The 14,163-nt window shown below is 33.5% G+C and overlaps 1 protein-coding gene across 1 annotated transcript in view; it reads left to right on the top strand.

Annotated features, from left to right (window-relative positions):
- Nucleotides 1-279: 279 nt before the first annotated feature.
- Nucleotides 280-14,163, top strand: part of LOC132743831 (uncharacterized) — a 31,635-nt gene continuing 17,751 nt past the window's right edge. Inside the window, exons 1-8 of the mRNA XM_060732405.1 lie at nucleotides 280-428; nucleotides 4,422-4,694; nucleotides 6,272-6,469; nucleotides 10,243-10,419; nucleotides 11,023-11,145; nucleotides 11,787-12,011; nucleotides 12,374-12,516; nucleotides 13,027-13,222. Coding sequence (XP_060588388.1) covers nucleotides 377-428; nucleotides 4,422-4,694; nucleotides 6,272-6,469; nucleotides 10,243-10,419; nucleotides 11,023-11,145; nucleotides 11,787-12,011; nucleotides 12,374-12,516; nucleotides 13,027-13,222 — 1,387 coding nt within the window. The 5' untranslated portion in view covers nucleotides 280-376. The remainder of the gene's footprint in view (nucleotides 429-4,421; nucleotides 4,695-6,271; nucleotides 6,470-10,242; nucleotides 10,420-11,022; nucleotides 11,146-11,786; nucleotides 12,012-12,373; nucleotides 12,517-13,026; nucleotides 13,223-14,163) is intronic.

Genomic DNA, 14,163 nt, shown 5'->3' with positions numbered 1-14,163 from the left:
CGACAACGCGCCGTTTGGCGTACATCGTTAACGACAGGGCGACAAGACGAAAGTCCGACAACGCGCCGTTTGGTGCTTTTTCCTGTTGTCGCCAGCGCCAACACGACGCACAAAATTGTTCCAAAACAGCCACCATACAATTACATGTTTTGGGAAAGCTCGCACTTATTCATATTAGACAGGTTTTACGATGCGTGTCTCCAAAAAAACAAATTACATGATTTTATCTATAAGGTTCTAGTTTTTCGCGCTTTTTGTTTTACTTGAAAAACGATACATTTATGTGATCAAAATTTTTTTCATTTGCCAACTTTAAATTTATCTTTTCAACTGAATTTTAAACAGATAATAAACATCATGTTATAAACATCAAAAAATGGGATTTTTCGTCTGCTTGATTTTTGTATTAAATTGTCTTAAAGTGTCCGGTAAGTTGAATTTAATTAAAATGGTGATTATGATGATAATGGTGATAATGATGATGATGTTTCGCGACAATATTAACGGGCAGTTCGGCAAAAGTGTAATGATATTTTATGCTGCCTGCATAACAAACTGCTACATCCGAACTTCTAATTTATCTTTTCATTCCAATTTTAATATTTTATTACTAACGGGACATACGGGAGAATATAGCCTGAATGAGATAAATTTTGAACAGAGGCACAGCCGAGGGTTATAGTTTTACCAGTAAGGCTATATTCTCTCGTATATTCCTTCAGCATCATATATATAACCAATTAATGATAGCGCTAATTGTAATGGACAAGTTCATGAGAAAACCTATCACTTTTAATCTGTTTTCAAAGAAGCGCGGAAAAATAGGCGCAAGTGAATAAGTCGTTCAACGGATTTGCGAAGTTCAAGTATCAAGTCAAAAAAGGCTTAGGAAATTTTAACTTGTTTTGAAGAAATTACATTTGTGTCGAGAAAATTATAAAAGAACAAAACCCAAAAGCAACTTTTACGTCTACGATGTGGAAATATATTATGTGTGCATGCTTCGGTTTTTCGGTATATTTAAAGCGAAATTTAATTTGTTTGAATTTTTATGATTCATTTATGGTTTTATATAAATCCAGGCAAACATTGTAGGAGTCATCCATTAACAATATAGCATGTTTGCATTTCTTGAAGCTTTGAATTTTTTTTCTGAAGAATCATTTTTTTTTATAATTGTGTATATTCGCTGGTACGAAAGCCTACAAAAGCGTACGAAAGCCTAATTGTATCAATTAAAATAAAATTAAAAATGCAAAGACGTTATTATGCGAAAAAAGACGTTATAACCCTAATAACCCTAATCCGTAATAACGCGAAACAAAAGGCGTAATAACGCGAAACAAAAGGCGTAATAACGCGAAAAAGGCGTAGCAATGCGAATAAAGGTGAAGTAACGCGAAAAAAGGTGTTATAATGCAAATCAAAACGCGTAATTAGGCAAAACAAAAGGCGTACTAACGCGAATATGGCGTAGAGCCGTCCGGTTAGCTCTATAGGTAGAGCGTTGGGCTGTAAATCGGGCGACCCGGGTACGATTCTCGAACGGCGCAGGTCACTTTCGTTTTGAATGATCATGAAATCCTTTCTACGGTCATTCGCACTGTACTTCTGCTCTTGCACATACAGAAGTAATCAGTTTCTTGCTTTATTTATAAACAAAAACTCATGGCCCATAAGGGCATAAGAGTGAACAAACAAACAATATGTAGCAAATAATGATACAAACATGTCTTAGAAGTATATAAGTAAATAAAGAAGATGACTTAGTGAAATTTCAGCATTATATTGCTTAACAAATATGGCTGGATTAAATAAATTATTTCTGTTATCACTACACATTAGAGTCTGGAATTTAATTACTACGAAACCTTGAATAGTAAATACTGATATACTCGTGTATTTCGTGAGCAAAATAACTACATTTAAAGATATAGTGAAATTCATCACATCTTGCTAGTTACAAAGTGAGCAGGTTCTATTTTTTTCTTTCAATACCAAAAAGCGATTTTTCTCTATAGGAAGATCAGAATTGAGACATCCAAATTTACAAAGAGTAATTGCTAAATTACTTGTTCAACATAGTAAATAATGTTCTAATTTAAATTGAGTTTTATATATTCTATAATTTTAACACTTAGTAGTACATGTTTGGAAACATCACTATTCTATACTTGATACTCGTAATCGTGATTTTGTTACATATCTAAAGTTATTAAAATTTGTAACAATCTGAGTTATCCAAAACTCAGAACAACCAATATCATTCAAAGTAGATTTTACTTTCACAATCCACTGACAATGTAAAATACCTTTTTCATGAAAATTATACATAGTGCGATACAAAGAAGCACACATTATTATCATCAATTTTACCAGTTTAACTAGTTTACTCCAAAAATTTAACATTCTGCAAGTACATGTAATACATTTTCAATAGGAAATGCACCTAATTCTTCCAAGACCATCACCGAACGAGTTGACATCTTAAGTTTAAGTAAATATTTATAAAATTTCAATTGAAACTGAGAAAGAATAGAATTATTTTCAAATCCCTACACCTCCGACCCATACAATAATATTGCGAAAGTGAAGGCAACTAGTACTGGTAAACAACCTGTCCAGGAACGATGCGGGGGATGAACTGTGCTCTGGTAAATCCAATGTGGCTTACTGGCGTAATCCGGAGTGAAAACTATACCCACCACCAGCACCACATAATGTCATAGTATGGCGAAAAAAGACGTTATAACGCGAATCAAAAGGCGTAATTACGCGAAACAAAAGGCGGGCTAACGCGATTAAAAGCGTTATAACACGAATCAAAAGGCATCATTACGCGAAATGAAAGGCATAGTACCGCGAATAGAGGCATAGAAACGCAAATAAAGGCGTTTGTACGCGAATTAAAACGCCCAATTACCCAAAACAAAAGGCGTAATAAAACGAAAAATGCATTGAAACGCAAAAAGGCGAAATAAACCCGAATAAAGGCGTTATTACGCGAATCAAAAGACACAACTATGCAAAACCAAATCAAATGACGTTATAACGCCAATTTGATACCGTATTAACGTTTATTATATACTTATAAATGAAATATTGAGAAATATTGATGAAATAAAATGCTTATTTTCATTTTCCGTATTTTCACTGTAAAAATTTATTTTTCACTGCAGTGAAACATATTTTCCGTATTTTCACTGGTGTCTTGCCGGACTACTTTCTTTTAAATTCTGCCAGTACACAAAATTTAAGGGAAAGTCTTTCAAATTTTAATGTCAAAAAAGAGAAAAATGTATATAATAAACAGAAAATTCAAGTTTTTTCTATAAATACATGATTTATTTTCATCTTGTGGCATGAAAATTACCATATTTCACTCGTGGCTACCGCCACTCATGAAATATTTATTTTCACACCACTCGATGAAGATAAATCATGTATTTATAGAAAAAACTTGAATATCCTCTTTTTATCACATAAACCGCGGCGCAGGAGTGTAATAAAGCCATTCAATAAAAACGATATTACACTAGTGTAATAACACTTTGACGTGACGTCATTTGCGCTATATAGAAACATAGCGTTAAAGCGCGCTAATGTTAGCGTTACACTATAGGCGCGTCATTGAAAAATTACTCATTTTAACAGTTTACTATTCTTATTTTATATATGTGATAAATAGAATATTATATTCGTGTAGATTCAATACTAAATTTATTGATCTCGTTGAAAAAACAATATTATGCTCGCCAGAGGCTCGCATAATATGATTTTATTCAACTCGTTCAATAATTTTAGTATTGAAACTACACTCAATTAATATCCTCTATATGTATACTGATCAAATGACCTTGTAACGTGGGAAAGGAAGAACAATATTGATATGAATTAATTGCTTGAGATATAAATGAGTATATAATAATATAATATACATTACAATAACTGTCATTCCATTTGCAAAGTAAATATATAAACTATTTGTCATAAACTAATGAAGACTCTTTGACATTTGTCAATATACTTCATGATTCGCGTTATAATGCCTTTATTCGCGTAATATTTAACGCCTTTTGATTCGCGTTATTACGCTTTTTGGTTTGCGTTACTACGCCTTTTTCGCATTAATTACTACGCCTTTTGTGTCGCGTAATTAAGTCTTTTTCGCATTAATTACTACGCCTTTTGTGTTGCGTTATTACGCATTTTGTTTCGAGTTATAACGCCTTACAAGTAATATATTTCATTTCATTTGATACTATTAGGTTTTCTGAATTATTTGTAAAGAAGAAAAAATGATACGAATAACAACCCATCACTTTGTTCACATTTCATTTTCCAACACTGTTACAAAGCAGATTTTGCTCCCATTAAACTGTTTTTTAACAAATGCATTCTATTCAAAATTTCCGCTATAGATGCCAGTTCCATAGACAACAACCCAGGATCTGTCAGTATACATGAGAATTATGATGGAACACACACCATGTGGGGCATTGCAGCAACATGTTATGTACGATACACTACCTCATACCAGTGTAGTACTATACGTTCTCAAAGTTGTGGTTGGTGGGGCTGGAGTACATGTTATTACTACGTTGCAAAAACGTGTTACAGGCATGCATTCACAGATGTCGCATGCAACCAGTTCTACATAAATTCAGACCCTTCAGGAAACTTCCAGATGAGTGGTAATACAAGCTTTTAATAAAATAAGCGTCGATTTGATAGATATTTTGTAGTTTGATATTCCAATAACCGACTACCTACTAGCTGGCAGCTGGTTATTCGTAATTACTTACTATTTTACAGCTGGTAGATAAATGTTCGAACACATAAAACGTTTTCAAACACAGAATAATTGGTTATTGGCGCAAATACCTATAACCACCTACTAAAAAGTTGGTAATTCGGTTATTGCATAATTTCCTCTTAAAATAAAAAGTATGTTTCTGACACAAATGTTACGGTTATATAACAAGATATGTATTTCCTATAATATGGTTACACCCCCTTCACAATAAATCGATCAGGGGAAAAATTGATTATTAGCGTGAATTCCCAACTTCCAAACAGAGGTTAGTTGGCAATATGAACATGACATGTAAGAGAATAATTTTTCAGTATAAAAGTAACAAATATTATAAGGAGATAAATGTACTCTACCAAATGTAATCATCCTGTCTCCCAACGTCGACCAGGGGACTCAGTTTGTTATTCCCGTGAATCCCAAACTACCAAGCAGAAGGAAGTAATTTCGAATTACCAACTACCTGCTGGTAGTTAGTTGGGGATTCACGCGAAAAACCAAATAGGTTACCTTCTTTTTTCTGTTTTAAAAGTATAATGTATTCGCACATTTGCGGACTGAATTGCCAACTGCCTGCTGTAAAATAGTTGGGAATACACATCTATCAGCTAGTAGGTAGTTCGTTATTCCAACTTCCTTTCAAATTTACGCTTTAAATTTCATGAATTATATATGTAATAGTTTTTAACTGAAAACTTGGTTTATAATTGTATGAATACAAAATTTGGACTTGTGAGAGACTAAAATGACCCCAGATCGATTGTAAGGTAATGTGTTACCAACACTGAAAAGTATTTTACTCTATCTCAATTCAATGAGAAGTTGCAGCACTTTGAAATAAATTTTGATGGAAAAAATCAACGCAAAATAGTGATTTTTGGCAATTTTGAGATGCCCCCTTGTTGCCATGGTAACATAAAATTTAAACCTGAGCATGTTGTAACAAAGGCAATGGTCCAGTCGACATTTGTGCCAAGTTTGATTAGTGTTGAAGCAGTTTTTATAGTTTTATAGCAATTTGAACTTGTAACGGGAGACTTTTCAATGAAAACAGCCATTTTTCACAAAAAGGTCATGAAGTTATGGGTTAAGTTTGTATTAATAGAAGATTTTTTTTTGCGTGAAGGCAATTATTACCCGCGAACGATGCGGTTGCTGAACTTGCTCCAGTAAATTCAATGAGGCTCCCTGTCGTAATCAGGAGGATATACTACCAACACCATAATTGTGTGAGACCCATGATTTATGAAACTCTTGTTTTAATTTATATTGGTTAAAACATGTGATGATGAAAATTCACTGTAAACATAGCACAACCCCGATATTCGTTTTTTCTCATTACAAGAAGAATGGTTAGTTATTTTTATCGACGAGTTATTATATAAATTGGCGTTTTATGTAATTTTAAGTTGCTTATAGCCGAGACTGACACATAACGATAACAATTTCAACCCACAGGTTTCGCCGTTCAGAAGAAGACATGTACATCACCTTATTGTGGTCCAACGTGTAACGCTGATGGATGTCTCAACAATGGTGAATCTCATACTGTAGGTGTAACAGCTTATAGAACTGGATATGAAACAGATGGTTCTGTTTCTGGATCGTTCACGGTCAACGTATATGCAGCCAATCCTCCAACATTTTACTACAGTTGTAAGTTGTATTTAGTAATGCCTTGTAACACCGCACTTTGGGATCAAACGCATTTTGGGATTAGAGCAAGAAAGAACCCAAAAATGCGTTAATATGCTTCATGTTAAACGGAGTTCGTTAAAGTGCAGTATTTCCAGGTTCGTACTTTTAATGTTATATGCAAATATAATGTAAATAAGATGTGACGTCTACATCGGGACGTATAAAAAGCGGTAAATATCTCGTGCATTAGAGCACTTACGTACATATTCTGACACTGAGGGTCATGAAATGATATTATATACATTTTCAATATGCTAAAGAAGCTCTAAAATATTGTTGAATTTGAAGGTATTTTAATACCACCTTAGTAACTTTTAAGCAAAGTTTCTTTTAAAGTCAATTTTCAATGATATATAGATGTGGTCACCTCGAAATTGATAAAGATATTGTCACTTTAAAATTGATATAAAAATCACTTTAATCAATACCCGTTATTGTATTACACGGCCTGAATATAGTTTGACGTGACATCATTTGCGTCAAGACTCGCTAAATGTTATACCAAAGGCATGTAAATGAAACATAATTTTGTTCACTAAAACAATTTTTATTTTTGGTATGTGATAAAAACACGGGGGAGGAAGTGTTACACGAAGGATGGAGTTCTTATGATAACTTGTTCAGGAGTTCTTGTGATAACTGTCACGGAGTTCGTAGGAAAACATCTGTATATACTACAAAAACACTCGTTAAAAATGGTTATTTTCATCTTTCCAAAATGAGTTTTAGGTGCTGAATTAAACTTTAATGATTAAGATTGTCTTACATCTTGTATTATGTGTCAAAAACTAATTCACAGGCCATTTTTAATCGCCTCTTGCTTCAAATCTGGTAGTTTTGAGTAAAATTTCCAAATTATTTGCCAATTCACAAGTATTGACCTGTTTATTTCTGGTCTTCATCCTTTCCATACATAATTACCTAATTATAATGCAAAATTGCAAACATAAAGCATCGGCTAACAGATTTATAGCCGATTTTTCAAATGTCCCGGAGTTCTTGTGATAACTCTGAAATGTCACAGAGTTCTTATGATAACTTTTGTTATTGCAAGTGTGTTCCTTGCGCTAAATCACGGCACGTTTTAGCGTTTTTAGTTATTCATTGAGATTGTAAATCATTATGACATGTAGTACGCTCATCCTTTGCGCAAAAAAATAGGATATATAACGTTGGTTTTGAGTGAATTTTAGTTCAAGAGATATTTTTTCTTTCCCCCTGTTTCTTTTTCATAGTATTCTTTTTTGTTTGACTTAGATTTCGTAGACTTGAAAAATGATTTATGTACTGGTTTCCTTGCAGTTTCCGGCCCCTAGCAGGTTTCTGGCCCTTTATCATTTTCATCCAGGCATACAGTCTATTTTTTCTCAGTACAGCATCTATGTTACTGCATCAATCAGAGAAACATTTGTTTTCTATGTAATACAGCAGTTATAATAGTACAGCGATTAATATGTTTCAGAGTTTTGTCTGTTGTTTTAAGTTACATTAGAGGACTTGCGACACTTACAAGCAACACCTGGGGAATTATAGTTTGAATGCCCATGCACAATAAATCCCATTCTAGGTAAATCTGGAACCTGGAGGGACAGTTCAAATTTTTTCGAGAGATTGGTAGTTAGAGTCAACCGCAGTTGAGTTTTTATCATGTATCGTACTTTTTTTTAAAGACATAGGTGTGGAAATTATCCTGGTTATATACTTATTTATTATGGTATAAAATGATACAAATTACTTAGCCTTTAGGGAAGGGAAGCATGCCTATATATTGTCTGCTTAAGAAAGGTGGTTGCTTAAAACATGTGAAACTGAGAACAACGTGTACGTTTTGAGACATTTTTGTTTTGTTGTTTAAGCCATTATACTGCTGAATATCAGTGGCTGCTGGTTCAATTTTACTGTAGATGATAGCCTATCACCTATTATCCTTTGCAGACACTTGAGACCAACGTTTTATCCACATTTTTTGTGCAAAGGGTGATCGTACTGCATTTCATAATGATTTACAATCTTATTGAATGATAATAAACGCCAAAACGTGCCGTGATTTAGCCAAAGAAACACACTAGCAATAACAAAAGTTATCATAAGAACTCTGTGACATCTTCAGAGTTATCACAAGAACTCCGGGACATTTGAAAAATCGGGTATAAATCTGTAAGCCGGTGCTTTATATTTGCAATTTTGCATTATAAATAGGTAATTATGTATGGAAAGGATGAATGCCAGAAATAAACCGGTCAAAACTTGTGAATTGGCAAGTAATTTGAAAATTTTACTCAAAACTACCAGATTTGAAGCAAGAGGCGATGAAAATTAGCCTGTGAATTAGTTTTTGACACATAATACAAGATGTAAGACAAGCTTAATCATTAAAGTTTAATTTAGCACCTAAAACTCATTTTGGAAAGATGAAAATAACCATTTTTAACGAGTGTTTTTGTAGTATATACAGATGTTTTCCTACGAACTCCGTGACAGTTATCACAAGAACTCCTGAACAAGTTATCATAAGAACTCCATCCTTCGTGTAACACTTCCTCCCCCGTGAAAAAGGTAATTACATTCGTGTTAGAGCAATGAAAAAATTTTGAACTCGTTGAATTCCCGCCAGAGGCTCGCATGATATAAATTCAATTTACTCGTTCGATAAATTTAATATTGAACCTTCACTCTAGGCTGTAACGGGAAAATGTTTGTCTGTCTTTGAACGATATTTCGTCTGTGTCTAAGTTCCATACCAATTACTTTTGTGACTGTGTCGATGTCAAGAACTTGTTCGTTTGCGGCAAATGATCGCAATTGCTATTGGAATCAGCTCAACATTCGATCTATAATAATATTCAAAGAATTCTCAAAGTGAGTGTTGAGCTTAACAATCAACGATCATCTAGACATTCAGAAATTTCTTATGTCGAGCTAGACATTCCACCTTCAGCTCAACATTCGACCTGTAATAATTATCAAAGTATTCTTCAAGTGAATGTTGTGCTAGACAATCAACAATCAGCTAAGAATACTTTGATTACCATTACAGGTCGAATGTTGAGCTGAATGTCGATTGTCTAGCTCGACATTCACCTTGAGAATTGTTTGATTATTATTATAGATCGAATTTTGAGCTGCATGTTGATTGTCTACCTAAACATTTAATGTCGATTGTTAATTGTTTAGCCAAGTTATTGCACATATTGGAATCATACGATCTAAGGTTGAAACCTCCGTCTAACATTTTATATTTCGGTATGTAGGAAAAAGCATATCTATTCAACTGTAACGCTTTACACGGATTTTCAGAATTTATACATTTTGTAAAATACCGTGTTATAGTTGTAAAAAGTTGCTTCGTACTCTATCGTACTCATTCTTAAACCCTGATTTGCAACATTTCATAACCGTCGTATATAAGCTTATTTGTGACAGTTGCAAACTTTTAATTGCATATTTTGTACTCCCATATATTTATGTAAAATTATTTCGGAACGAGTGATTCTATGATTTGTATGAATATATAGCTGATACTACAATTTCAGCTTTGCTCGTCATTTAATTTCTCCCGAATTTAAACTCGTATATTAATACCTACTTTCATGACTTTGCAATTAACATATGAACATGTCATGTAGTTGATTTTTCTCATCCGATACTTAGGGAATATATTCTTTGTCAGGATTTGTATTTTATGATGGTTTTTCTCAATTATTTTCTAATTAATTCTGTAAACATTCCAGCTGGGAACTCGATTAGTGTATCTCACGACACGGCTGGTATAGGAACCGTCATCAACACATTGGTCCCATCCTTTATAGATAACGGTCACGATTATGATTACATACGATATCGTCAGAACAGCGGGCCAGGCAATTCATACATACACGGGACATCCGATCTTTTCTATTTGGACACATGTTGGTATTTTCAGATAGTAATAATCATTATAGAGCAACGTAAAAATGTTGCCTCTTCAGTCAAATGGGAAGACAATATAATGTACATATGTACGTTAAAACAATCACCTAAGAAGACTCTTTTGTTTGTTGTTTGTTTGTTTGTTTATCGTATTCTAAGTAGCACTAAATTAATGTCATATAGAGATTTCCTTACTGAAGAAAGGTCTAGAATCACCATTGGCGCATTATTTTAGGAAATATATCCGGTTCATATGCAAGCTAGCTCATGGAAGGTTCTATGATACGGGACGTATTTAAAAATATTTCCATTTTATTTTAATGTTGAATTCTGCTTAAGCTTGTGCTTTAGGGCGTTTACGGTAGCTTGCATTTTCCAGTACTGTCTTTGAACGGTAATCAAACTGAACCTGCAGCATTTTCAATTTCAGTTTTAATGGTTTTAAGCTGGATAAGACATTTATTATATCTTTATTTTAATGAAGAATTGCTTCGTTGAAGCTTCGTTGGCCTGATTATACAGTTGATGCATTAGAAACTTATTTTAGTGAATCTAGTGTCAATTAAGTTAAAACTTTTAGATAAATTAAGCTATTTTTTCAGCTAACGGACAGGTGAAAGTTGGGAAAGATTTGACTATGGAATTTTCTTACTATTTTAATATGAACTTATGCGTTTATGACAGAAGGCACAGGGAGGTTTGTCATGATCTCAACATTACATTATGTAAGTTTCTTTTCTAGACCAGTCATGCCTACATTTAAAATGTAAATATTATGAAAAGAATTATAGACTAGATATGTCACGATTGAAGCTTGAACAAAGAAATGAAGAGATTCAGCATGGTAAATATTTGACATAAGGATGATGATGATGATAATAATGTTTTAAAATCTTTGTTTGAGTTATTTACGATGGAACGCATATCATATATGCACCGTACCATGCACATTGTGTAAGCTGTCTCCAAATGCAATTATATTGTGGCGGCGTTGACCAATTGCTAAACTTGTTAGGCAAGTAATCTGAAGATTAATCTAAGGATCAGTAATCTGCCGCATGCGTTCGAATCCCGTTAGGGGCAATTCGTCGTTTTATCATGAGGTAACTTCATACTCATTGTTCAGTATTGGTTGGTACCAGGAACAGGATAGTGTCTATAAGGCTATTATATCTTTCTTAAATAAATTCTGATTTTACTATAAGATATACACAATGCATGGCACTTTGCATATGGCATATGTCAAACTTTTATTCTGAAGTAATATGAAGAAGTATATCTAGATTACGTAACAAAGTATATCTCATATATAATGAAAATTATGCCATTTTAAGGGCGTATTTTCAAACTAAATTTTCCATTTTAGGGGCGTGTTTTCAAACGCCAACATGCAATGACCAATCAGATAATAGCATTATTGATACATATGGAACATACACATATGGTCACGGTGGAAGCAGTAACACGATTTTCAACATGGACTATCCACAACCAACGGAACATTTCCCAGCATTCAGTTCTGTATGGCATAAACTCACGTGGACTTTTGATTTGAACGAATTCCCGGAAGCAGCCATTAATTCTGATACAGGTAAGCTTTTGCTTGTTTTTTGTTGTTTTGTTTGGGATTCAAGGAATTAAGACCCACGATAAGTAAAATATTTAAATAAAATTTTATCCCGGAACTATAATACATGTATAGTATTTGCAATTTAAACACAACGATACGTTCTCAAATACGGGTCGTTCGTTTTCTAAAAGGTTATTTATCAGACAAGACGAAGAATGAATTTTATATTCTTTTGCAAAATTATTCACTGAAACAGCCAACTTTAAAGTTCACCTTACAGATGAATTTATGCTTTGACTTCAGAAGGTAGTCCCACAATTTGCTTTGATATCTTATATATTATAGAAGCATCAAATAGTTTTATATTTTCATATTGTTTATAGGGGAAATTTATATTACTCGGAATATCAGCATATGGCCATCATGGCCGACACAAGATTACAACCAAGTGGTACGGGTGGCCAACTCCGAGTCCTGTTATACAACAACATGTAACTTTAAAGTTCGAATCCACTATACAAACTGGGTAAGTGTGCTTGAAAAAAAAAGTTAGCCTAAATGAACTTAGATGAAGAGATTCTCCACACTTTGCCACAACAATATCGTCTGCTTTCCTTGGAAACGAAAGCTGTAGGAGAATCGCAACGAGCTTGTTGTTAAAAGTACACTCTCTCTCATATCGTAAATCAAGTTGCTCAGTTTAAGAAGACTGACAACAATAGATCGATTTTGTTTGTTCTTGTTTGCAATGTGGACATACTAAATCTAGCTATTGATTTTTTTATTACCTATTTCTTCGAGGATGAAGTATTGTATGCAGTTCTCTAACCCTTCATGTAATATGGCATCATGAATGGTATATTTTTTCTTTTTTTTACGGATGCCTGCCTACAACATATAATCTTGGCGAGAATACAGATTGGGTAATAAAGATATAACAAATATCATATACCATCAAATAAATGTAATAAAAAAATGTAGTTCTTTGGATACAATGAGGCGTAAAAAATGACGTCATAGTTTTTCATTTTCTCAGCCAATAGACATCCGAAGTTTGCCTACAACCTATTATCTTCACGAGGATTATGATTGGGAGATACACATTCATTCATTAATCACCTATGATTATAATTATTACTGGGAAGACAATGTCACGTGCCAGATAATCAGTTGGTCCCCTAGTGAGGCTGATATGTTTGAGCTTAGACATGACGGGCGACATGCCTATAATTGTAAGTTATTATATATTTTTTAAAAATGCTATGTTTATAAAATATACATTTACACAAAATTGTGAAGTTGGCGGCTTAGCGACCCGGAATCCTAGCCACGTGAAGTTGGCGGCCTTACTGACCAGCAGCATGACGTCATGAAGTTGGCGGCCTTACGGCATAAAGTTTGCGGCCTTGCCACCCAGCGACCTAACAATCTAACCTTTGAATCATGTAGAAGTCTGTCAAAGTACTTAAAACGACCCTAAATTGAGACCAAAGGTGCATCTTGAGATGTAAAAGATTTATAAAAAGCACTTTGAAAGAAATTTTATCTAATCCTTTTTGGGAAATTGGCGGTTCTGTAGTTATAGAAATGCTACGAAACAATAAAAACGAAACTTTATGAAGTTCTTTAGGCAATTCTTATTATTTAAAATATATCTTAACAAAGTAAATCACTTTTGGAGAACTTTTTGATTTTATCATTTGTGTGAAGTTGGCTGCCAAGCGGCCTGACGATATTTTTTGTTATTGTAGGAGTTGTCATAGTAATTAAAACAACTTCTTATTAAGTTTGAGAGACATATCTTTTCATGTAAACAGGTAAAAAAGTTAAAAAAAATCACATACAGAAAAAAAATCACATACAGAAAGTTTTTTTGATTTCATCATTTTTGTCAGGTTGCCGGTTGTGGGCCTAAATTTTTACTGTTTTAGACATGTTATAAAACAAAATAACCGGCATTTAATGAAGTTCTTAAGACAATTTTTGTTATTTAAAAGACATATAAACATTTTCATATAATTTTGTTATGATTAATGCTTCGGATGGATCACACTTCTTCCAGATTTTAATACTTCACAGCAGCAGGGGGCAGCCGTAACATGTTGCCCTTTATACCATGTTAAGGCTACTAACTTCACAAAAATGATTAAAACAAAGAGTTTTCTCAAAATAT

The sequence above is a fragment of the Ruditapes philippinarum genome, unplaced genomic scaffold (genome assembly GCF_026571515.1).
Source record: "Ruditapes philippinarum isolate M1 unplaced genomic scaffold, ASM2657151v2 ctg412_1_1_1_1, whole genome shotgun sequence".
Classification (NCBI taxonomy): domain Eukaryota; kingdom Metazoa; phylum Mollusca; class Bivalvia; order Venerida; family Veneridae; genus Ruditapes; species Ruditapes philippinarum.
The sequence above is the reverse complement of the archived record's forward strand: the minus strand, read 5'-3'. Positions and strand labels throughout refer to the sequence as shown.